At 34.0% G+C, this 26864-nt stretch overlaps 1 protein-coding gene across 1 annotated transcript in view; it reads right to left on the reverse strand.

Annotated features, from left to right (window-relative positions):
* Positions 1 to 26864, reverse strand: part of MTBP (MDM2 binding protein) — a 79930-nt gene that overhangs the window by 37117 nt on the left and 15949 nt on the right. Inside the window, exons 7-11 of the mRNA XM_007451662.1 lie at positions 26004 to 26121; positions 23998 to 24132; positions 21865 to 21959; positions 20964 to 21036; positions 16244 to 16361 (exon numbers count right to left, since the gene is read on the reverse strand). Of these exons, the coding sequence (XP_007451724.1) occupies positions 16244 to 16361; positions 20964 to 21036; positions 21865 to 21959; positions 23998 to 24132; positions 26004 to 26121 (539 nt within the window). The remainder of the gene's footprint in view (positions 1 to 16243; positions 16362 to 20963; positions 21037 to 21864; positions 21960 to 23997; positions 24133 to 26003; positions 26122 to 26864) is intronic.

Raw genomic sequence — 26864 nt, forward strand, 5'->3', positions numbered from 1 at the left:
TCTATTTGTAGTTTTTTAAGGAACCTCCATACTGTTCTCCATAGTGGCTGAACCAATTCACATTCCCACCAGCAGTGCAAGAGTGTTCCCTTTTCTCCACACCCTCTCCAGCATTTATTGTTTCTAGATTTTTTGATGATGGCCATTCTGACTGGTGTGAGATGATATCTCATTGTAGTTTTGATTTGCATTTCTCTAATGATTAATGATGTTGAGCATTCTTTCATGTGTTTGTTGGCAGTCTGTATATCTTCTTTGGAGAAATGTCTATTTAGGTCTTCTGCCCATTTTTGGATTGGGTTGTTTATTTTTTTGTTATTGAGCTGCATGAGCTGCCTGTAAATTTTAGAGATTAATCCTTTGTCAGTTGATTCATTTGCAAATATTTTCTCCCATTCTGAGGGCTGTCTTTTGGTCTTGTTTATGGTTTCCTTTGCTGTGCAAAAGCTTTGAAGTTTCATTAGGTCCCATTTGTTTATTTTTGTTTTTATCTCCATTACTCTAGGAGATGGGTCAAGAAGGATCTTGCTGTGATTTATGTCATAGAGTGTTCTGCCTATGTTTTCCTCTAAGAGTTTGATAGTTTCTGGCCTTACATTTAGGTCTTTAATCCATTTTGAGCTTATTTTTGTGTATGGTGTTAGGGAGTGATCTAATCTCATACTTTTACATGTACCTGTCCAGTTTTCCCAGCACCACTTATTGAAGAGGCTGTCCTTTCTCCACTGTACATTCCTGCCTCCTTTATCAAAGATAAGGTGACCATATGTGCGTGGGTTTATCTCTGGGCTTTCTATCCTGTTCCATTGATCTATATTTCTGTTTTTGTGCCAGTACCATACTGTCTTGATTACTGTAGCTTTGTAGTATAGTCTGAAGTCAGGGAGCCTGATTCCTCCAGCTCCATTTTTCTTTCTCAAGATTGCTTTGGCTACTCGGGGTCTTTTGTGTTTCCATACAAATTGTGAAATTTTTTGTTCTAGTTCTGTGAAAAATGCCAGTGGTAGTTTCATAGGGATTGCACTGAATCTGTAGATTGCTTTGGGTAGTATAGTCATTTTCACAATGTTGATTCTTCCAATCCAAGAACATGGTATATCTCTCCATCTATTTGTATCATCTTTAATTTCTTTCATCAGTGTCTTATAATTTTCTGCGGCTCATTAGCATCCATTATGTCTTTCCTATATATTCACACCCGTAACGTATCAACTACTATTTCCAGCTTCTCTTTCTTTAAAGTGGAATAAACTGATGCCTGCAAGCACACACAGCTCAAATGGTGGGAGCAGAAGTGTACAGATATACTTAAGGGTAGCTTTTTGGTCCCTGCAGTGCGCATCCATAATGTATTTTACAGGAGGATTGGAGAGCATTCATTAATCTGGCTTGCCAGTAATATGAAGGTCAGTTAAGACAGTCTAGTGCATTTTAAAAACAAATCAAGTGAGGGTTATAGTGAAGGCTGAGGAAAAACTGTGAAGCCTTTGAGACTAAAAATAGAAGTAGAATCCCTTTTGTTGAAGATGGTGAATTGGACATAAGCATTTATTTTCATTATCTCCTGAAATTCCATGAAATGAGAATAAATTTTAAAATAGCATAAAGCTACAAGAACCAATATCTGAGAGAAGAGACAATAGCAACTAAACCTTAAGCAGGAAAGCAGATGAACAATTGGTAACAGACCTCAGACTCTCAATTGTTAAGGAAGCTGAGAAAAACAATAGGAAAAGCTTGGAAACAACAAAATTTATACTATAACCCCTGACAAGAGACTCTGGGATGGCACCACAAACAAAATCAAGGTGAAATAAGAAAAGATGTTGAAAGTCTATCTGAGAAGCAGTTCGGCTTCTGACCTCTTCTTATTCTATTCAGGCAAATGACTGTCCTCTCCCCAGCCCAGAAGACTAGTGGTTATTCTCTGGAGAAAGTAAAACAAAATGCCTCTGGCCTGGGAGATATAAGACAGAGCTTAGGGTTGGAGTTGAATATCATTGCATTAAGTGAATGCTTGTATAGTGAATATTGAGGCCCTTTACCTTTCTTCACCTAAATAACTTCCACCATTTTGGAAGCCAGATAGCAGAATTGAGCCTTCTTTTAGAAATACGGTCAGTACTAGGGGAAGGACCAAAGAATTCCAACCTTGGGATTGCCTAATGTCTCAGTGAGATCACCCTAAAATGAAGATCAAAGTCAACAAGCTTCAAACATGCACTCAAATTTTCCAATCAGCTTTTTCATACCCCCTCTTAAATATGAACAGGCAGCCAAACATTACGGGACATCAGGGAAAGTCTCTAGTATGAAAACCATATGACAAAGCAAGGAAACAGAAACAAAGTGACTTGTAGAGAAGCAAAGAATATACAGTAAAAAGAAATCATAAAACAAAAGCAAACAACAGACAAATCAGGCACTAAAATCCTCAGAGAAGAGACTATATTGCATCCATTAAATAAGAACAGGAAATTGTAAGAAAAGAACATTAAATAAGAAAGAGCTCATGGAAATTAAGAAAGCAGAAATATATATTTCAACTAAAAGGTTAGCATATAAAGTTCAGTGAATCTATCAGAAAGTAAAAAGTCAAAGAAATGGAAAATAGGAAGAGAGACACACACTAACCAGGAGGAACAACATGCAAACAGGAATATTAGAAGAGAGAATATTAAAAAATGGAGGGAAGGAAATTATCAATAAAATAATTATAAGAACATTTTTCCTGGGAATACCCTGGCAATCCAGTGGATAGGATTTGGCACTTTCACTGCTCGGGGCCAGGGTTCAATCCCTGGTCGGGGAACTAAGATTCTGCAAGCTGTGCAGCACAGCCAATAATAATAAAATAATATTTTTTTTCCCAATAAAAAGACAAGCTTCCAGTCATGCTAGAATAAAATAGACACACCAAAAATAAAAATAGACCCACCAAGGTACATCATCATGAAAATTCAGAAGACTAAGAACAACAAGTATATTCTACAAAATACCAGAGAAAACTTAGGTTTCTTATTTAAAAAATGAAAAATGAGAATGGCACAAGACTTCTAAGTAACCACACGAAAAGCTGGAAAACAATGGGACAATTGGGAACGATGGGAACAATGCCTTCAAAATTCCACTGGAAAAATATTCTCCAACCTAGAATGCTATATTAAAATGAGACGGTAGAATAAAAACTCTTCTAGGCATAGAGGGTCTCAAAAATTTCCCTCCTATGCACCTTCCCTCCTATGCACCTTTTCTCAGGATGATTTTAGAGAATGTGCTCCACCAAAATGGGAAAATGAAAAAAACAGGAAGATTAAAGGATCCCAGGAACCAACAAAGAAAGGCAAACAAAATTTCTATGATGAAAAGAGTCTTAGATCCAAAAGCTAAGGAACAAATCTGGAAAGTAAAACCAACCAGTCTAGATTAGGCAGGTCATAAAGATCCAGAAGAAATTTCTTACATATACATGACTGATAGGATAGTTAATATGCTTTAATGTACTGAAAGGAGTTTCACAACTAGGGGAAGGCTTTGGATTGAATTAAAAAAAAAATCATTAACTCTAGGTAAAACAAAATATTGTACAGGAAAGAAAAATAAAATATAGTACATGGCTCAACTGTGAATAGTGATTACATCATCATAATAATTAAAACAGTGAACATTAATCTAAAATTACTATATGATCATTCTGGGAGGACTGAGAAGAAAATGAGAAATGAGGAAGAATGTAAAGGAAATGAGAAGAATGTCAGCGTGTAGTAAGGGCAATGAGTAAAAAAGGATTCATACTTCTCAGTGTGGGAACTTACTATGAAGCTACAGTAATCAAGACAGGGAGGCACTGGTATAAGGACAGACATACAGATTAATAGAACAGAGCTGAGAGTCCAGAAATATGCCCTCACATTTACAGGCAAATGGTTTTCAATAAAGGTGCCAAGACAATTTGATGGAGAAAGAACAGTCTTTTCAAAAATGGTCTTGGAATAACTGGACATCCATATGCAAAAGAATGAAGTTGGACCCTTACCCCCTACCTCCCAATATGTAAAAAAAAATTCAAAATGGATCATAGACGTAAATGTAAGAGGTAAAACTTTAAAATTCTTGGAAGAAAACAGACAAAGGCATAAGTCTTCATGACCCTAGATTAGGCAATCATCTATTAAATATGAGACCTGAAGTACAAGCAACAACAACAAAAAAAAGAAATAGAAAATTGGATTTCATGAAAATTAAGCATCTTTGTGCTTCAAAGCACATCATCAAGAGAATGAAAAGTCAATCCACTATGGACTTTGGGTGATAAATGTGTCAATGTAGGCTCATCAATTGTAACAAATGTACCACTCTGTTGTGTGATGTTGATAAGGGGGGAGGTTATACGTGTGTGGGGACATGGGCTATATGAAAATTCTCTGTACTTTCCACTCAGTTTTGCTGTGCACCTAAAACTGCTCTAAAAAAATAAAGTTTATTAATTAAAAAAAAAAAGTATCCATATGACAAGGCTGCTGTTAGGATTACATGTGAGACGCTGCATGGAAAGTGCTTAGATCACTGCCTAAAGTATTCTAATTGCTCAATAGTACCAATTAAAAAAAAAGTCAACCCATGAAATAAGGGAAAATTTTTGTAAATCATGTATTTTATAAGGGATTTGTCTCTAGAATATATAAATAACTCCTGCAACTCATAACAAAGAGACAAATAACTCAAAAAGTGGGTAGAGTCTGAATAGGCATTCCTCCATAGAATATACAAATGGCCAATAAGCATGTGGAAAGAGTAGAAAGATTCTTAACATCATTGGCCAATATGGTCACATAAATCCAGACCACAAAGAGATACCACCTCACATCTCTTGGATGGCTATAATCAAAAATACAGACAATAACAGGTGTTGATGAGGATGTACAGAAACTGGAACCCTCGTAAATTGCTGCTGGGAATATAAAATGGTACTGCCACTTTAGAAAACATTTAGGCAGTTCTTCAAAAAGTTTAACATATAGTTAATATACAATCCAAAAATCCCATTCCTAGGTTTATATCCAAAATAATTTTAAGCATATGTTCACACAAAAATATATACACAAGTATTTATAGCAGCATTATTTACAATAGTCCAAAACTGTCAAACACTTCAACTGATGCGTGAATAAATAAAATGTGATATATCCAGATGACTAAAATATTATTCAGCAATAGAAAGGCATAAAGTACTACACTACAACATGGATGAACCTTGAAAACATTACGCTATCCTTGAAGGAAGGCAGTCATGAAAGATGACATACGGTATGACTACGCTTACATCAAGTGTCCAGGCAATCTACACAGACAGAAATAGATTAGTGCTGCCTATGGGCTGGGAAGAGAAGCAGATGATGGGAATCAGGAGTGACTGCTAATGGGCGTGGGGCTGCTTTCTGGGGAGAAGAAAATGTCCTCAAATTGATTGTGGTGATGGTTGCACACTCGTAATCCATCCTGTAATAGACTAAAATCCATGCAATTGTATTTTAAATGGTTCAATTGTATGGTGTGTGAATTATAACTCAATAAAGCTGAGGTTTTTAAATTTATAATGATTTTAGGAATGTAAGGTTCTGCTCACAAAAAAAGTTCTTAGCGTTTTGAGATATATACATAATATATATGTGTGTGTTTATATACCGTATATATATAGTATGTGTGTGTACATATATATATGCTAAGAAAAAATCTACTGTAACTTTATTACAACAGTTTATTTCACAGATATGAACATACTGTGGGTTGAAGACTATCCCCCCAAAAAACCATGAAGTACAAAAAATTTTTTTGCAATTAGCTAGCAATAGAGACAGTAATCCTGTTCTTAAACATCAGTCTTAGAAAAGGAATTTAAATAAAGGTTATCAGGAAGGAACAACACTGTTACCAGTTGTATTTGAAACTAAGGTTTGCCAAGAGTTATAGTGACCTTAATTCATTTACCAATTTAGCACCTTGCCAACTCAAGTTATATGCCTCTTCAATCCATGACGTTCTTTCCACATTTATTTTAAATCCTGTCACCCAATGAAGGTAGTATAAAGCACTTTAATCACTGAAGCCTGTAGTTACAACCATCTTATTTTCCTCAAGAGAAAAATGTTTATTTTAAAGGACTCCCCTAACCATAATGACCATGCCGTCATTTAAAAAACTTTGCTCCAGATATGGCAGGTGTTAATTGAAGACTTATCAGATAACTTTTATGTAAATACCACAGAGACTAACAGATTTACAATTAGCATAGTTATTCAATTCGCATAGCTCTTCCAAAAGAAATAAGGGAAAATGATTACAACAAAACATTTCTATTTTCATCTGTTATTTTTACACTATCAACTTATAAGAGATTGATTGGCTTGCATGCCCCCTCTCCCACTAAAAAAACATCCACTTTGGATCTACTATATAGGTAAAATGGGAGAAGCAGAAATTCCAAGTGTCCTTTAGTTGTATCAAATTTTACAAATAACATATAAACTGTAATGAAGAGATGTACCACTGTTAGTTTCATTAGCAAACAAAATTCCAGTATAATAAAAATCAAGTCATATTTTATATCAATAAGTTTCTCAGTGGTTCTTAAAAGTCAGTAACACCCTTTCTTTTCTTGCACTGTTGGTGGGAATGTAAATTAATACAGCCACTATGGAGAACAGTATGGAGGTTCCTTAAAAAACTAAAAATAGAACTACCATACGACCCAGAAAATACCACTACTGGGTATATACCCTGAGAAAACCATAATTCAAAAAGAGACATGTACCACAATGTTCACTGCAGCACTATTTACAATAGCCAGGACATGGAAGCAACCCAAGTGTCCACCAATAGATGAATGGATAAAGAAGATGTGCCACATATATACAACAGAATATTACTCAGCCATAAAAAGAAACGAAATTGAGTTATTTATAGTGAGGTGGATGGACACAGAGTCTGTCATACAGAGTGAAGTAAGTCAGAAAGAGAAAAACAAATACCATATGCTAATGCATATATATGGAATTAAAAAAAAAATGGTTCTGATGAACCTAGGGGCAGGACAGGAATAAAGACACAAATGCAGAGAATGGATGTGAGGACATAGGGAGGGAGAGGGATAAGCTGGGACAAAGTGAGAGAGTGGCATTGACGTATATACACTACCAAATGTAAAACAGATAGCTAGTGGGAAGCAGCTGCATAGCACAGGGAGATCAGCTTGGTGCTTTGTGACTACCTAGAGAGGTGAGATAGGGAGGGTGGGAGGGAGGCGCAAGAGAGAGGGGATATGGGGATATATGTATATGTATAGCTGATTCACTTTGTTATACAGCAGAAACTAACACTTCATTGTAAAGCAATTATACACCAATAAAGATGTTAAAAAAATAAACAGTTCAACAATATAAAAACAAAATCATGTTAATGTACAGAGGAAATAATATTCTATATTATAAAATGAAAAATATCCCAGGATGATTAGGGGAACAGGATATTCTGGTTAAGTGAATAGTCTAAATTATTGATGAGTATTATATATATTTCTTAAGAAGCGACTAAATAATATACCCAATTATTTTGATAATTATGCCAAAAATTAAACAATAAAATAAAATCTAGCCTTCAATGTAGGCATTTTAGGAAGCTATACACTTTCCAACAGTTACATCACTGTAAATTCTAGACTCAACTTTTGAAATGGTCCTTAGGTCAGCTAAGGAATCACAAGAAAAAAATGTTAATTACTTTACGTTGATAAAGCAATTCCAAAAAATGTATTGCTTAGCTTGATCCCCCACCTTATTCATCAGACTAAGCTTTGAACAATTTATCGTAAATTTTAAAATAAATCATAAACTGCCACTGAGACTCTCCAAGAAAATGCCCTGGGGCTCAATTTTAGAAAGAATCTAACATGGTTTCAGAAATAATAGTATTGTGGAATAGGTGTTGGAAGCCTCCTACTGAGAAGATTCCAAAAATGTAGAAGGATTTATAGATTCCACTATAAATGACTATTTCAACCAATTAAGTTGGTTGACTATTTCAACCAATTAAATAACATTAGGATCATAAACTGTATACATTTCCTCTTAGTTGTAACACAGTAAAATACACAATATGAAAGCCACAGTGAATAAAGAAGTTACTCAGAAGATATTTCAAGATCTTACTCACCATCATGAACAACAATGATCCTTTATTGTTCCACAGACATAGAAAGGATTTAAGATAGGACAGAATAACAAAAAGCTATTGCAGAGTTTACAAAGTGTTTACCTTCATTACCAATAGTGTCTAACAAGTTTGCAAGATATACTAAACAAGTACATTATCCTCATTTTCTAGCCAAGGAATTAAAGGTCTAAAGTAGTTATTCTTAAACCTTTTTCTGCCTCAAAGCATCTGAAGGACTTTCAGAAACAGTGGCTCTCTAGCCTAGAGTTGAAGAGAGCATGCCTAGTGCAGAGGGTCTCAATACTGGATGCACATTTGAAACACCTGGGTGCTTTTACAAACTACTGATGCCCTGATCCTCCCCAGAGATTTGCATTTAATTGTTTTCAGGTAGGGCCCAGCTTGACTTTTTCTTTTTTGATAACTGCCAAGGTTATTCTAATGTGAGCTGGTATTAAGAATTACTGAACTAGGATAGAAACAAAACTCTGCATTTAGGTCTAAGAGCCCTCAGGTGATTTTTGCCAAAAAAAAAAGTTTTAATGAGGTATAATTTACATACACATGTCAGAGTCTAAGTTTGATTAGTTTAAGGAAATTATACAATTGTTTATCCATGATTATAATTCAGTCTCGAAAGCTTCCATTATCTCTTTGTAGTCAATTTCCTTTCTTGCTCATGGCCTCAGGCATCTATTGATCTGCTTTCTGGTCCTTCTGCCTTTTTTAGAAATTTCATATAAGTAAAATTATGTACTAGTCTTTTAAGCCTGACTTTATAAACTTAGTAATATTTAGGTATACTGAAAACTTTTCATGTCTTTTTACTGCTGAGAAGGATTCCATTATATGGACAAAACAAACCATGTTCATCTGTTCACCAGTTGATGGATATCTGCATAGTTTCCAATTCTTAGTTATTATGAATATTGCTTTTATAAACAGCTGCTTGCAAGCATGTGTGAACATATGCTCTCATTTCTCCTGGATAAATACCTAGGAATGGAAGAACTGAGCTGCAGAGTTAAGTGTAAGTTTAACGGCCCGACTGTTTTCCATAGTAGCTGTACCGTTTTACATCCCCACCAATGTGTGAGACTTGCAGTTTCTCTGCATCCTCATCAAAATATGATAGTCACTGTTGTTAATAATATCCATTCTAGGGCTTCCCTGGTGGCGCAGTGGTTGAGAGTCTGCCTGCCTTTGCAGGGGATGGGGGTTCGTGCCCCGGTCCGGGAAGATCCCACATGCCGCAGAGCGGCTGGGCCCGTGAGCCATGGCCGCTGAGCCTGCGCGTCCGGAGCCTGTGCTCCGCAACGGGAGAGGCCACAACAGTGAGAGGCCTGCGTACAGCAAAAAAAAAAAAAATCCATTCTAGATAGTTATTATAGAATCACATTGTGGTTTTAATTTCCCAAAAGATTAATGATGTTGAGTATCTTTCATGTGCTTTTTTAGCTCTTCATGTATCTTTAGAGAAATGTGTATTCAAGTCTCTTACCCACTTATTAATTGCAATTTCTCCTTACTACTGAGTTGTAAGAATTTTTTTTATATACCTGTCCGTTGTAAGACATATGATTGAAACTATTTTCTCTTAGTAGCCTTTTTTCTTAATAGTTCTTCAAAAAGGAGATATTTTTTAACATCTTTATTGGAGTATAATTGCTTTACAATGGTGTGTTAGTTTCTGCTGTATAACAAAGTGAATCAGCTATACGTACACATATATTCCCATATCCCCTCCCTCTTGCCTCTCCCTCCCACCCTCCCTATCCCACCCCTCTAGGTGGTCACAAAGCACCGAGCTGATCTCCCTGAGCTGATCTCCCTGTGCTACGAGGCTGCTTCCCACTAGCTAGCTATTTTACATTTGGTAGTGTATGTATGTCAATGCAACTCTCTCACTTCATCCCATCTTACGCTTCCCCCTCCCCATGTCCTCAAGTCCCTTCTCTATGTCTGCATCTTTATTCCTGTCTTGCCCCTAGGTTCATCAAAACCATTTTTTTTCTTTAGATTTCAAAATGGAGGTATTTTTAAATTTTGGTGAATTTATAGATTTTTTTTTCTTTTTACAGATCATCCTTTTGTTATATATGTTTTTTTATAGAGGTTTTGTAGTTTTAGTGCTTACATTTGGGTATATGACTCATTTTGAGTTAATTTTTATGTAAGATAAAAGTCTAAAAATTACATATTTTATATACATATATATGTAATTTTTGAGTTTTTACATACAGACATCCAATTACTCCAGTACTGTGTTAAAAGGACTACCCTTTTCCCATTGGCATCTTTGTCTCTATTCTGTTCCACTGATATATGTGTATTCTCCAACACCGCACTGTCTTGATTACTATGGCTTCATAGCAAGTTGTGAATCAGGTAGTGTAAGTTCTCAAAAGTTGTTCTTCCTTTTCAAAATTGTTTTGGCCATTCTAGATCCTTTGCAATTTCATGTAAATCTAGTATCCATTTGTCAATTTCTATGAAAAGTCCTCCTGAATTTTGTTCGAGATTAGATTGAGTCTATAGGTCAGTTTGGAGAGAAGGACCATCTTAATAATACTGAGTTTTCTAATCTACGAACATGGTATATTTCTCCATTTACTTACATCTTCTTTAACTACTCTCAGCAATGTTTTGTAGTTCTCAGTGTACAGGTTTTACACTTCTTGTTAGATATAGTCCTCAGTATTTTACTCATTGGTTTCTGGTCTAATTTCCTTCCTTCTACTTCACTTGGATTTAGTCTTCCAGCTTCTTGAGGTTGATGTTTAAATTACTGATTTTAGATCTTTCTTCCATTCTAAGATAAACATTTAGAATACTCTTAGTACTGCATTAGCTGTTTTCCATAAATTTGATATGTTTCTATTTTCATTCAGTTAAAACTATGTTTTTAATTTCACCTATGTGCTACTTAGAAGTGTGTTTAAAATTTAGTTTCCAAGTATTTAAAGTAGTTCTCAGATTTCTTTGTTGTTTATTTCTAATTTAATTCCACTGTAACTGGAGAACATACTGCATATTATATCTATTCTTTTAAATTTATTGAGCCTCGTTTAATAGCCTGACAGATATATGGTCTATCCTGAAGAATGTTCCATATGTGCTTGAAGAGAACCAGTATGTTGTTGAGTGGTGTGTTTAATAAAAGTTAATAGAGTAAAGTTGGCTGATTGTTTTCACTACTGAATTCCTAGCACCTAGAATAATGCCCTGAACACAACGGGGACACGATAAATATAAATATTTGCTGACTGAAAGAATACTTTGACTCTGCCACTGAAATCTCTTTCAAAATCTTTATCTAAGTCCTTTACCTTTTCTCAAGATCAAGATTATTTATAAATCAGTTACACTGAGTCATTTTAACCTTAGTTTCAGCTCACTATTTTGAAACACTTCGATCACACTGACTTGAGTATGAAGAAGGCACTTGCTTCCTCAATTCAAAACGCTTCATTAGTCCTTGCTAATAATTTTTTTTGCCGAGTACCTTTAAAATGTTTCCTTTCAAAAGAATTCCAATTTTTAAAAAAATGAGGCAACAACAGAACTCAGGATTATGAAATGATCATGGATGACCAGTAGAAAGACTTGAGTGGAAATTCTGATTTCACCGTGACCTTAGAGAAATTTGTTGATTTCTCTGTACCTTAGCTTTTTCATTTGTTATATAAAATTAGGCAATAATCAACATGCAATTTTTTGACAATTTCATAAAACATCTCTGTGAACATATGGTGAGCCAGGCTCTTTTCATTATACAACTGGCTTTTCAATATAGTTTTAAATATAGAAGTCTTTCTTCAGAAATGTAATAAGGCTTAGTTAATTGCATTTGTTCATATAGTTCTTTTACGTTTTTCCCAGTACCATAATAGTTTCTGGGTATTTCACTGCAAAACACTTTTAAAAATCATTCTTTTGCTACTCTTAATTTAAGCATATTTCAAATTGGGCATTGTTCTTCTATTTTAGGTCAAACCATATGAATTGCTGGTATTTTAACAATTTTTGATATACAAAGAGAGTAATACCATATGGTTCAAACTAACACATATGTCCTATGTATAATATATCGATACATCCCTTTATTTCATCAAGGTGATACATTAAACCTAAGCAACTGACAAAAACTGGAGCACAAATTTTGGTTCACACTGCAGTGCATTCAAAGTCTTTCTTTACTTTTCCAGACAGCGGTTATTACTAACTGGAAATACACTATATATTTCACTTATTATTTGACAAATATTTTTGAGTACCTATTAAGTGTCAGGCACTGTTTGTTCCAGGCACTGAGAATAAAGCAATGAATAAAAGTAAAAAAAACTCACTTTGTCTCTTCTCACTTCTGGTGAGAAAAACGGACACACATTTAGTATATTAGATGGTAATAAGCACTAAGGAGAAAAAATAGAGCTGGGAAGATGGAGATGATGTCAGGAAACGAGTCCATTTGCAATTTTACATGAGATGGCAAAAATTAGGTCCTGAATGAGAAAATGACTTTGGAGTAAAGGTTTTCCAAAACTGAGAGACCCAGCCATATATGCCTATCTGGGGCAAGAACTAAACCTGTTACCTCCACTACCATGTAAGCTCCCCAAGAGCAAGTTCTTTGTTCAATTTACTGCTGGTCCAGCATGTAAAACAGTGCCTAGTATACTGTAGGTGCTCAATAAAAATATCTGTTGAAAAACTGAGTATTTCATGCATATACAAACATATAAATGCTTACTTTACACATCTGAGCTGTTATTTGTACCACAAACGGTAGCATAATAACGTTTGCACACCTGGTTTTATTTATGTAATATCTCTTAGGGATTTTTTCAGCCCCTCCTCAGTGCCTCTTTTCTATGTTACAGGATAAATTCTAGAAGAGGATGAGCCAAGTCTGTCTTGCTCACCAGCAACCCCCAGATTGCAGTACCATACCTGATTCATAGTATTACAAAGCATGAATAGAAACGTGACCGACTGAAAGCATGAATAACAACATCATAAAGGTGTAAAACCAGGGAATAGTTTTAGGAAACAGTACAAAGTTTAGTCTGGAAGATAGGGGACAAGGAAGGTGACAGCAAAGAACAGTTGGGCATGATTCAGTAGGTTATGGGGAAACAGAGTTTTGATTTAGGAGGCTGATAGTTAATACCTTATTTAGGAGGCTGATAGTTAATACCTTATCAGTAGTGGCACTATGAATGGGATAAGATGTTTACCTATGTAAGAGGCATCAAAACTTACACTAGCTAAAACTTGGCTACTCTTTACAAAAGAAGTTCTGTCAATGGGATAAATAATTTCTCCTACAGAAAGGGTTATGGGTAAAATAGAACTTAATAATCAACTGTTCAATTTGATTGTTTCTACTTCTGAGATCAAAAAAAAAAAAAAAGATTGTAAAGTGTCAGCTTAATCAGCCCTTAATGATATAGCCTAATCAACAACTTGGCTTCGAAGATGGTCATGTGATATATGTCTAATTATTATTCAGAAGTTACTAATACTAATCCCCAAATTTTAAGAGGTAATAATTTAAAAATATCAAATCAAGCCTCATGATAAGGTATTTTCTTAAAGTTGCAATGAAAGTCATGAAAAAAAAAAAACTAAGAGTAAATTCTAAATTAATAAATTATCTTAGAAAAAGTTACAAGAGGAAAAATAAATAAAGGGCTGTCCAGAATACACTCAAGTCTAGTTAAGAGATGTTACTTTTCATGTTATTAAGTTATAAACCTATGTAATATTGAGAAATGGATATTATCCTGTGATTTCATGTGGTATACTGAAACTGACTCTACTGCCACCCAGTAAGTCTACTTCTGATTTTGTTTTAGCATCTGCCAAAATCACCAGGTATACACTTATTCCCTGTGAGCTGAGAAGGGTTAAAGCCACATTTCTTCACAAATTAGTACGGTGCAATAAACTACATTAACTATGTCTCTTCCTCCAGGAAGCCTTCCTGAATTCTTAAGGCTACGTTAGGTCATACACTCTGAAAGTATCCTCCACTTCACTTTCACCCTGATGGCTAAAGGGATTTATAATGATTTTTCAAAGTGCCTTCTTCACTTGACTATAAACTTTACAAAGAAAAGGACCATGCCTCTAATTCCTCAAGTGTAAGAACCCAGTTTGACTTCCCTTTATTTCCCACACTTTGCCCAATACCCTATATTATGCAATAGATGGTATTTTGATATTGATGTTAATGATTATAACTCTTTAGGGTCTCCCAGCTACCATTTACTAAACCATTTTCTAACTTTTCCTCCACTTTACCTTAAATTCACGTATTTCTAAAGGTCCTATCCTTGGCTCTCTTCTTTAGCCATGTTGTCTATGTGTTTTTTCCCAACCACTCCTGTTTCCACTATCACCTTTATACACCCGCGGTGGACTTTTACATGGGGGGCTTCCCAGTATTCAGACCCTTGTATAGTCACTTCCCTCTTGAATCTGGCCCATTCTTGTGAGTAGCTTTAAATAAGAATACAGCAGAAGTGACACTTGGCCAGTTTTGGGAATAAGCCTTAAAAAGTCCTTGTCACCTCAATTTTTCTTCATTTTGGAATCTTGAGTAGCGTAAAAAATTCCAGCTAACCTGCTCCAGAGATTACAAGAAAAAAGCACGCGGCAAGGAAAAGGCATTGAGACTACATGGAGAGAGGAAGATAGCTGTCCCTGCATCCCATCTGAGCCCATCCTCCAAACAATCCACAAGTTCAAGCGCAGCCACATATCAGTGACCACTGGTAGACTGGCAGAAGAACTGCCCAGCTGAACCTAGCTCAAACACAGAAGTATGAGCAAATAAAGTGTTTGTTCCTTTAAGCCACTTAGTTTTAGGGTGATTTGCTGTAAAACAGATAAACAAAAGAGCTGGTAAACTAAAAATCTAAATCTCCTGCCCTGACCACTCTCTAGAGATATACATCTAAACTTCAAACACTAACTTTAAATTTCCACATAGATGTTACCTACATTTCAAATTCAACACTTGCTAAAATGAATTTTATTATCTCACCTATTTCCTATAAAGTACTGTGTAAAGTGCTGATTTTAAAACTGTGTTCCTCAGAATTCTAAGGTTCTAGAGTACTTCTAGAGATTACAATCTGGGTAGATATGTTTCAATTCCAGTTCTTAGTCCCGTAGTATCACAGGTCACAAAAACTAAGTATAAGCTCAGAATTAAACTAAACAAATCATCATCCAATTAAAACAGAAAACACTGAAACAAAGTACGAAGGAACACACTTTAGCTATGTGACTTTGGACAAGTAACTAACATTTTGACCTGCAATTACTTAATGAAGTATTAGAGACTGGATTTAAATAATCTGATTTTATAATAGAAATTAATGACATCTTGAATGTAACAGATTATTAGAGAGGCAACACAGTGCAGGGGTTAAGAGCAGAGTGCCTGGGTTCAAATCCTTGGAGATGTTAGAGCTATTAATTGGCAGAATCTTGGTTCACATCCTGTTTCTGCCAGTTAATAGCTCTGTAACTTCTCCAAGTCCCAATTTCCTCATCTGTTAAATGTTTATAAGGTTATTTTAAGTTTATAAGGTTATTATAAAAATTAAATGAATCAAGATTTCTAAAGTACTTAGAATACTGCATAGCATATAAAAAGCTGTTAAATAAATTCTACAGAAAATTGTAATCACAAGTTTGTTTTTTTAATATACCATATAATAAATTAATCTATTTCCATAAATTTTATTCCTGAAATGTCTCTAAGAAACCCATGTTTAATATAATTAACTATCTAATTAACCAAAATTTCTGCCTTTAGAACACTGATATTTTATGAATGAATAACGTTGTATATACTTTCTGTTGCAGTAGGTCGTTAGATAGAAAAAACACCTTAAAATGATACGGGTCCGCTTAATCAGTAGTAATATTTTCTCATAAGGAAATGTTATCTCCATTTCAAAGTTGATAAATACATTATTTATGTTGCACCATTAAAACTTAAAAATTTACTACTTACCACTGATTGTCTTAGGCTTTCTAGCTATATATTCCTTCCATTTTCTTGAACTGAGCTGGCTGGGAGGAGGAATAAGTATGCTACTAATGGTACATGGCAAAACAAAAAGAGCACCAACCTGGATAAAACAGAACATATTTTTAGTGACTGCACAATGAAATCAACTCTAAAATAGCATCATCTGACAATTTTCCACTCATATTTCACCTACATAACACGTATTTAGTCACATTCTTTCCCAAGAATTCCACTATAAAAACTAGAAAAAGGGGCTTCCCTGGTGGCGCAGTGGTTGGGAGTCCGCCTGCCGACGCAGGGCACACGGGTTCGTCCCCCGGTCCGGGAGGATCCCACGTGCCGCGGAGCGGCTGGGCCCGTGAGCCATGGCCGCTGAGCCTGCGCGTCTGGAACCTGTGCTCCGCAATGGGAGAGGCCACAACAGTGAGAGGCCCGCGTACCGGGAAAAAAAAAAAAAAACAAAAACCAAAAAAAAGAAAAAAACAAGAATACTGCCCTTCCTCCACCAAAAAAAAAAAAAAAAAGCCAGAAAACAGAGAAAGGATTCAGTTACAGGTATCCGTTTTACTTCCACTGAGTCATATATCTCTGAAAACCGTATTCACAATGTTTAAGTTTAGGTTGTGGGTATAATTTCTTCGTATATCTGCAAATCAATGAGAGGTCACGAATTCTATCCTCAAAAGATTTTGTCATACCAAGCCACAATTTTATAAACTTTTGACTGGATGGATTATTGGTCTGGCTTCAAAATTAGAATCTAAAGGCAATTTCAAAATTTTTGTTGCTAGATATCAGAGATTTAATGTTAATACGTATAAAATTTAGAGAAACCATGAATCATATGCCAGAAAACATACAGCAGCTTCTAACTGATTTATGAGCAAACTCACCTTATTTATCTTTGTATTCCCAGTGCTGGGCACACAGATGTTTATTAAATATTTGTCCCCCAAAACCCACCATAATATATTTAGTTTGATTAAGCACTGAATAAAACAAACTGCAACCTTGAAAGCTGTATTTTGCCTGTTATTTTAGAAATGTAGGCTACAAAATCAGCACATCCCAATAAATACATTTTTTGTTTTTTTGTTTTTTTTACTTTTGGGGAAATTTAGGCAAGGCATTTGCTATCAATCTCAAATCTAATGCAAAATCACTTTTAACAGTCCTATGTAGATAGAAGGGTTACATGAGATATGTGACACAAAGTTAATTAATACTTTTAGTTGCTATTTATTATTTTTACTTATGTATTCTTAACTAACGAATATGAAAGTAAGTCTATTGAGAGTAAAACAAGGAAGGTAAAATTAAATATGCTTATTTTTCTTGATTATTATAGCCATAACCTTTTTATTTTAAGTCAAATGTATTTTACATAGTCAAGCATTAGATATTAAAAATAAAAATATTTAGGAATGGAAAATAATCATTAACTATAAAAGATATATATTTAATTTCCTACACACTAAGTCCTAGTTCTTCCTTCTTGCTTAAGTAAGACTTCTTAGACCAAAATGCATAACAAAACTGTCTGGCCCAAAGGGTGACAAAGCTGTAATGTGAGTATGCCAGATCAGGGCCCAATTATAGCTTAACAATTATAAAACTGTTACAATTATAGTTACAGCTTAACAATGTAAAGATACTAAATGCAGTTCATTGCATAATTTATAGCCTGACATAAATGTGTCCTGACCCATAAGCAAAGGAAGTGACCACATTTCTGAGACAGCCTATTTTTGATTAAACATTTGCTACAAATATGAAAATAAACTTTTCTAAATCCCATAAGCTATAATTCCCTACAAAATAAATTTATGTCAATAGTTTACACTACATTCACAACAAACTTGGATTCTGATAACTTGTTCTCACTCATACACTAATCATTAGATATACTTTGAGAGACTTGAGGATGATCCTTTTATGTTAACATTCTATTCCAAAATTTAACAGCCAAATAACATTTCAAACCCAGGTTTCAAAACTTTGATTCAATCTTTTCAGCAGGCAAACCCCCAAACAAGCAGGCACTATGGCAATCATGTTTTTAGCCTTATAAATTCTCCTCTTTAATAAAAATACTCCCTGTCCGTCCATATGATTAATAGACATCATGATTCCCTAACAACCCTATCTTGCCTTTTCTAATCTAATAAAATTAGTTTTCCTCTAAAAGGCTTTTATTTTTATTCTGAGGCTCACCAAACATCTCTTTTAAGCTCAAAAGTTGACTTAGGATCACATACAGCACTAGAATTTAAGCACTTTGACAGCTTCCCAAGGAGGGACCTTGTCCACTTTATTCTCTCCAGTTGCAACAAGCAACTGGCAGGCAGTCCAAAAAAAAAAAAAAAAAAAAAAAGAAAAGTTGAATAAATAAATGAAAACCATGTTATAAAGCACTGGGATTATTTCAAGGAATGACCATGGAATTCAATTTTTTTTTTCAAATATGTAAAAGACTAACTATGACACAGTGTAAAAGGACAGTGAACTGCTTCACATTTAGAGTTTTAGCCAAATTACATAATGTATGTTTCTAAAAGTTATCCCTTTGCTGGATTAAAGTAGGAACATATATTTAAAGTTCCATTTATTTGTCCCCGACTGATAAAGTGTAGTCCAATATTTCAGTCATTGTCCAAGAAGCAATAAAAATGACAATCTAATACAACAAATTTAAAATAAAACAAATGAAAATACTATATTAATAGATATCAAGAGTTTAGCTTTCTTCTAGGATTAGAGTTGCCTATCTTCAATATCTAGATGGGTTAAGAATTATTTTATACCTGAGTTAAATTATAGGTATATGTCTGATTTTGACTTGAAACATTACCTATAACACTAATTTCTAAAAATTTCATCATAACTTCAAAATATCTAGAGGATCTCTAGTGCTTTATAAATTTCAGGAAAATGTTTCACTTAAGTGTGTCTATCATTTGGGCCACATAAACTTCAAAGACAAGAATTAGATAGCAACCATCATTTATATCATACTGTACAGTTTACAGAATATATTCCAATTTGGTTTTCATTACAACTTTTTGAAATAGGCAAAACAGGAATTATTATTTCCAGTTCACAATTTAAAAAGCTATAAACTAGTGAGTGGCAGAGCTAGGACTTAAATCAAAGTTTTCTAAAGTACATGTTCTTTTACTTGAGACTTTCTACTATATCATATTCCCTCCCTCCCTTATTTGATAATATAGGTGAGATGATTAATGATAAATGGCATTCTCATTTCCTGGATAGGGTTACATAGTGAACTATTTAGCTACTTGGGTTAAAATATGAACAGAGTTGTTTGTTTGTTTTTATTCTTAGTACTTTTTCTTTTTCTGTTTTTTTTTTAAACTATACCACTTCACAAGACTTCTGTGTGCAAATTTCTATAGAGATGTACGATCTTATTAACCTGTTTAAAGTACACCCTCCACCCTACTACCCTATCTCAGCCTGCTTATTTTCTTCATAGCTCTTATTTTCTATTTTTCCTACCACAATGTAAGTTCCATGAGGGCAGAGTCTTCATCTGTACAATCCATTATTGGAGCCCTAATATCTAATACAATGCATAAAGTAGAACTAATGTTGAATAAACAAAAAAAGAAATTTTACATTTCAAAATGTAGCACATTGGGTTCTTCAGAGGTGAAAAAACAGGCTAACATTATCTTCAGACTGTTCCTTTAAAGGCCATTTCATCAAATAAATACTCTGATACACTGTTTAAAAACTATTAATTTCATGGAAAAATGAGGCTGGAAGTCAAAATTTTAAGTTATTATATAGCCAAGCATCTTAAGGCCAAAATCATATTTCCTTTACTACATCAATTTTCTAAGGGAACTATAACCAAGATTTGATTAATAGTGCCATGGGGAAACCATAATTATAACAATCATTTTTCTCCCTGCAGGACTATTTGATAATAGAGTACTTGTTGTTAAAATAATAAGAAAATGTTATCTAAATATTGCCAATGAACATTTTGTGCATTAAAAATTGTTTTCATAGAAACAAGGTAGTTGAGCAAATAACCAGAAATAAAATTTTAGTTTTTCCTATTGAAAACTGTACTTGACTTTATATGATTCCACTTAAAATTCTTTATGTTGTAGTTAAAAATTTTTTTAAATATACCAATTCTACCATATCATTATATATGTTTTATATATATATATATATATATATATATAAACTAATGAAATAGCTGAAAATCTTCTAAACATCACCAAAATGAAAAAAGAAGAACTGAAAACTTACAAATGATAATTTAGTGAAGCTTTAGACATTTTTCTCACCTCCACCTATCTATCCTACCATGAAAAAGATAATGCAAGCATATACATATCTTGCCACAGAACTGAAATCAGATGTAAAAGGGGTAGGTTAACAATAATCTAATGTGTTCTAAAAGCAATTATCAGTCATGAAGCTTATTTTTGAAAATCTCTTCTAAAAATAAAAAATCACTTCATGTCTGCAGAAGACTTTGGGGTTATTATGAAAAGTCCAAAGTATATTAACATGAATTAGGATCAAAACCTTATGTTAAGTTAAAGAAACCAAATCATCACACAGAAATAGATTTTAAAAAATACATTCCCTTTTCTCACACATCTGTAAATGTTAAGTTAAAAACACAACAAAAACAAAAACAAAAAAACACCCTCTATACCTTGCCACACAGGGAAGAAATCTGCTCCAACAGCAACTTGGAATTCTGTTTGGTATTGTTTTTTGTCAGTCCTCTGCACTAAGGAGTTAAAGAAATGATGAAATGGTAACTGTCAAATAATTCAACTCCCTAAAATAAGTTTGATTCTCCAATTCACAAGGTGCTTAAATTCACTGATCAAAAATTTTAACTGTGGGAACTCACAATTACTCCTTTCCAAGGACAATTATTTTTCTGATTCTGAAAATACATCAAGAAATAGTGATACTATAAATAGCATTACTCTAAACTATTAGAACCAGAGATTTGTACAAACTGGAGCTTCTGAATAAAAATTCAAAAACACTGTACTAGGGTTTCATTTCTGGCCAACAACAAATTCTTTTTATATAAAATATTGTTCTTAGGTCTGTTCCTAAAACTTCTTAGATATATTTTCTTTAAAAAGAGTCTAAAATATGTTGAATATTTACAGACATATGTGATAGCATTCTTATTTACTTAAGTATTTAAAAAGATACAGTGGACTGGCACTTGTATCTATCCTGCCAATGGCAAGAGAAACATCTGAACATTCCAATAGTATACAAATTATTTTGTTTTTCTTCACAGATCCCTAACATTTCTCCCTCTTACCTACCCCATAAGCAATGAGTAATAATTTCAGGAAGTCTTCTGCCTATTCTAGAGGCATAAATATCGTGCCTGAAGGAGTATTCTTTTTTTGCAAGTTGTAGAATTTCTCTTAAAGCAATGGCAATGAAAAGTATACTGATATTATAAAAAAGAAAAACAACAACAAAAGTATGGGCAAATATTTAAATATGGTGGTACCAGGAAACAGTCTTACTTGACACAGAAAAATTGTGATCCATAATGAACATGTAAATGAAAAGGATACAACTCAAATTCAATGTCTGACATATAGCAGGAAGGTAGGTCTGATAATTTTATCATCTGCACAAATTTTAAAGCAGGGCCATAATAATGAAAAACCTAAAAAAGAAATTAAAATTATGTAAGACTTTAAATACTATAAATAAAATGAAAGTAAACAAATTAGTGATCAGGGTTTAAAATCTTTAAAATGGGTCTTAAAAAGCACGTATTTACATATTATGCAAGGCAAACACTTAATTCTCTATCAAAGGTAAGAATTTCTTCCATATCAATTCTACATTTCTGAGTGGAGAGATATGGAGACTTCTTACTAACTGGAAAGAGTTTTAACAGGAGGAAAATGAGTATAGAAAGAGGCAAGCAACAGAGGACAAAAGTTCTTAACTTTTCCTGTTTATCTCTAGGAAGACAGACAGATAAGCCAGGAGGCTAGGATGTTGAAGAGGGCCTGCGGAAACTGAGAAAGAGAAAGAAAAGACACTCCAGGATGAACTTTGGTATGCTGAGATAAAAAAAAAACAAAAAACAAAACAAAGCCCTTGGAGGAAACACTAAAGTAATTAAAGAGAGAACTAGTAAAACAAGAATACTAATTAACAAAGGAAGCTCCACTCAGAGAAATAAAATTCAGTATTTCTTTGGATAGAGTCTAAAACCAAACTAAGAGTGAGCTAGTGAAGAAGGTAATTCAAGAGCTGGGGCTAGAGTGCTTCACAAGGGCAAAGACAAGCGAACACACCTTCAAACACACAAAGTTTTAAACTTGCAGAAAGCTGAGTAATTTCATCATATATGATATGTGTATGTATGTGTATGTACACATACATACACAACACACTTAGTGTGTATTTATAAATATGTATGTATGTATGCATGTATTTGTTTATGCATAGAGAGGCTTACATTTATTTAAGACGTTGAACCCTAAATTTCTCTCAATAGCAGCAAAAATCAGACACATTATTCATACTTGAATGGTGTACTACCAAAGCAGAAAAGTTGAGGTCATCAATCTTATGATTATAATCTTTAGAAAAGAATTTAATATTCCTGTGAAAGATGGTCATGGTAAGTTACTTTAAGTAATTCTGAACTATTAGGAAATGTGTCAACATCAGAAATATGTCTTTTGTGCCACCCTTTGATCAGAAAATATTACCCATCAGTCTGACATCCTTGTAACTTCATGACCACTATGTTTTGCACATTCTTGAAATGCATCCTTCAAAGTGAATTTCTAAAGTGCTTCTATATAAATACTTCTTATATTATTTGTCCAATGTGAAAAAAAAAAGCCAACCAAAGCCCTTTTAATTATTATACTTTATAATTACTTGCATTTTAAGAATAAATCTATGGAGACATGGGACAAGAATCAATACCTCTTAAACTGTAAATGAAGCAAATGTCAGGTACTATATCAGATGCTAATCTCTTACTTCATTTAACCCTCATAACTTTGTAAGGTAAGTGTTTATTACTATCTCCATTTCATAAATGAATTAATCGATCTACCCAAGGCGACAATACCTCATAGGTGACAAAGTCAGGTTTCAAACCCGGGTCTACCTAACATCAAAGCCTGTTCTCTTTCCACTGTATCGTACTCCCTTCAAGCTGAGTCTTAGAAAGGTCACATGGTAAAGTTCAAGTCAAAAGTGGTTTCAGGGGCTTCCCTGGTGGCGCAATGGTTGAGAGTCCGCCTGCCAATGCAGGGGACACGGGTTCATGACCCGGTCCGGAAAGATCCCACATGCCGTGGAGCGGCTGGGCCCGTGAGCCATGGCCGCTGAGCCTGCGCGACCGGAGCCTGTGCTCTGCAACAAGAGAGGCCACAACAGTGAGAGGCCCGTGTACCGCAAAAAAAAAAAAAAAAAAAAAAAGTGGTTTCAGGCCTATACTGATCTAAAGTTAGGATCGTTCTGTTTTGAAAACAATTTAAAACAATGATAGTTTTGCCAACATTCAATACTGATAATACAGTATAATTTAAGTACTTAATTATAACTATAGTAAAAGTTATGCAAGTGAGCACACTTAAGCACATATATTAGTAATGTTAATTGAAGATTCAAACATATCTTATAAAATATTCATGAATAGATGATTGCAAAAACAATTAAACATAGATTACCTTTGGCAAAATACTCTTATCCTTTGATGGTATTATCTTTTTGTCAAGAAAGCAAGTTTTTAAATTAGATGTACTAAAAGTCTTAGGTGTGACTCCCTTTAAACAAAATTCAGGAAAACTAATTTCACATCCAAACTGAAAAGAAACGAAGAGAACACAGTGACAGGCATCATGAATTAAGTTACAAAGATTAATACATCTTATTGCAATGTAAAAGTTGAGAGGAAAACCATATGCAAATTTATTTTTGATCCTCAGTTCAAAATGCAGTTCTTCCATTTATGTACATATCATTCATATTTCAACTTTCACATGAATTTTTCATGAAAAGCTCTCCTTGGCCTTTCACTAGCCCACAAGAGGATACTAAGCCCATTCTCTGCAACCAGAGAACAAAGCAACCCCCTTTACATATAGTTGTTCAGTACCTGCTTCCTACTGTCTTAAGTTCTGCAAAAAATAGAACTTGCTTGTCTCATTCACCACTAGATCCTTAGTGCCTCACACATAGTTTGCTTTCAATATAAGTTGTTGATAAAAAGATCAATTCCTGCAGAAGTAGTAATAACAGGGGTACTAACAGTAACGGTAATGACAGTGAGAGGTACCACTTACTGCATGGTTACTTTGTGCTTTCAATAATTTAAACCTCATAAAAATCTGAGTTAGGAACTACTATTACACCCATCTTACAGATAAAGATAACTGTGGCACCAAGAGGCTAAATATTATCTAACACTTCACACAAAACTAGCAAGGAACAGAATTAGGATTTGAATGCAGGCAATCTTAACTCTAGAATCTATGTCCTTAATCACTATAATGCCCCTAGGCTAAAAGCTATTCTCCACCAAAAAGTGATTTCAAGTTTTAAATGCAGCCTGGGGAGATATGGACATTTAATTTCTTATCCATAAAAGAATAAAAGAATCACAGAACCCTGCCATTATCTGTCTGTATGTAGACATGCAATTTCAAAAAATGTATACAAAAGTAATTCTCCTAGCTAATTGTATGCTGCATTCTTCTAGTAGGCTATATGACTTGTTTACACTAAAACCACTTGCAAAGAAGATTTATCTGCAGATTTAACTTCCCCGAGATAAAGAAGAGCTGGCGTACAAATCAACAAGAAGGGCCCAGCCACGGGAATTCCTGTTGTCTTATTAGAAGTTTTATTAAACTATAATTAAGAGTGAATTGAAAAGGAGAAAAAAGTCTAGTAATTAGTACAATAAATCTTTATAGGAACACAACGATCTACTCGTGCTCCCATACTAAACAAACATTAAGAAACTTTCTTTTAGTTTTGCCTATAGACAGAAACACATAAAATACCAGGAACATTGATTTCAACATGGACACAGCTTATAAAAACCACCAAACATATTCATTCACAGTAAGGGAACGCAAAATAGAATTGGAGCCTCATAGAAATTTAACATTAGCGGGGTTCCACTAATCTAATATTCTCATCTTATAGTTGAGAAATCTGGGGTCTAGTAAGGTTAAAAAAAAATTGTTCAAAATCAGCTGGTTAGCAGAAAGCACTGACCACTTAAGGTGGTATCATAGATAAGAAAACATGTTCTAAGCAGTTTTCCAGGAATTTACATATGCAATGAACTAAAGCAGCTTGGATAAACATGAACCCAACTAATGTTAAATTCTGCTTTAAAAGAATGTTACACTCTAGAACTGCAGTGCCCAAAACAATCACAGTCACTATTTAAATTTAAATTAATTAAAGTAAAATATAGTAAAAGATTCATTTCTGTGTTTGAAGTAGTCAAGTATAAAGTGCTGGTAGCAACATGAAGCCAGTGGACTATTGTATGAGCATAAATTCGGAACATTTACATTAATGAAGAAAGTTCTATTTAGATAGTGCTTTTCTAGAACATCTTTATATGGTACCTTTTCATTAGGATTCATTTAAACTATCTGTGTTGTAAATAAGGTCGAAAGGCCTGCTTTGCAAACTGTGATAACAGAAATCCACTTACCTTCCTTTCCCATATCTGAATCTTTCCCCTCCATAACTCCTTTGAATCAATAGCATTTCTGAGATCTTGTAAAGATACAATATTAGCAGAAAGGTATTCGGCAATTTTCTGACAACTTCTGTAAATAAAAGTTTATGATAATTAAATATAGGGTTTTAAATTTGACTTAGATTTAATGGTTTTAGTTAGCTACGAGCCCAACAGGCAAAAATGCAAAGTTTATATTGCTGCTTTTATCTACTAATATTATAGAACATTAAGTCAGTCTCTGAAGAAGCTGCTATCATGTGTTCATTTAATCTCAACATCCCCTTGAATTATGAGTAATTACCCTTAATACTACAGATGAACAGATTTTCCTATTATTATTTATTAGTTTTAACGTCAGATATACACATATGTACACACATATACACAGATTGAATGAATTCTTATCTTCAAAAGGGGAACTGCTCTCCTAAATTGTTCCAACACTGTTCTGTATGGAATTTCATAATAGCACTTATCACAGATTATCATGACTATTTGCATTTCTGTTCCTCCCTGTATTTCAATGAAAAAGATCAAATCTCACTTTCTTATTATCAGTATATACTGCTGTGCTTGGCATAAAGAGAGTGCTCAATAAACAATTGCTGAGTGAAGAAAATCATGAAGTTAACAAATCCAATACTCGTTTAAGGATCAAAACTGTAATACACAGTTGATCCTTACTAAAATGTCATAAAACACAACAGTATATATTTATTTCTACATTGCACATAAAATAAAAAATATGACATTATAAATCTGGTGTATCCATGTATCCATGGTATTTATCACGGTGTTCACTGGACAATACAAACCTATTTAAAAACACAC

This window comes from Lipotes vexillifer, unplaced genomic scaffold (assembly GCF_000442215.2).
Source record: "Lipotes vexillifer unplaced genomic scaffold, Lipotes_vexillifer_v1.1 scaffold440, whole genome shotgun sequence".
NCBI classification, from domain to species: Eukaryota; Metazoa; Chordata; class Mammalia; order Artiodactyla; family Lipotidae; genus Lipotes; species Lipotes vexillifer.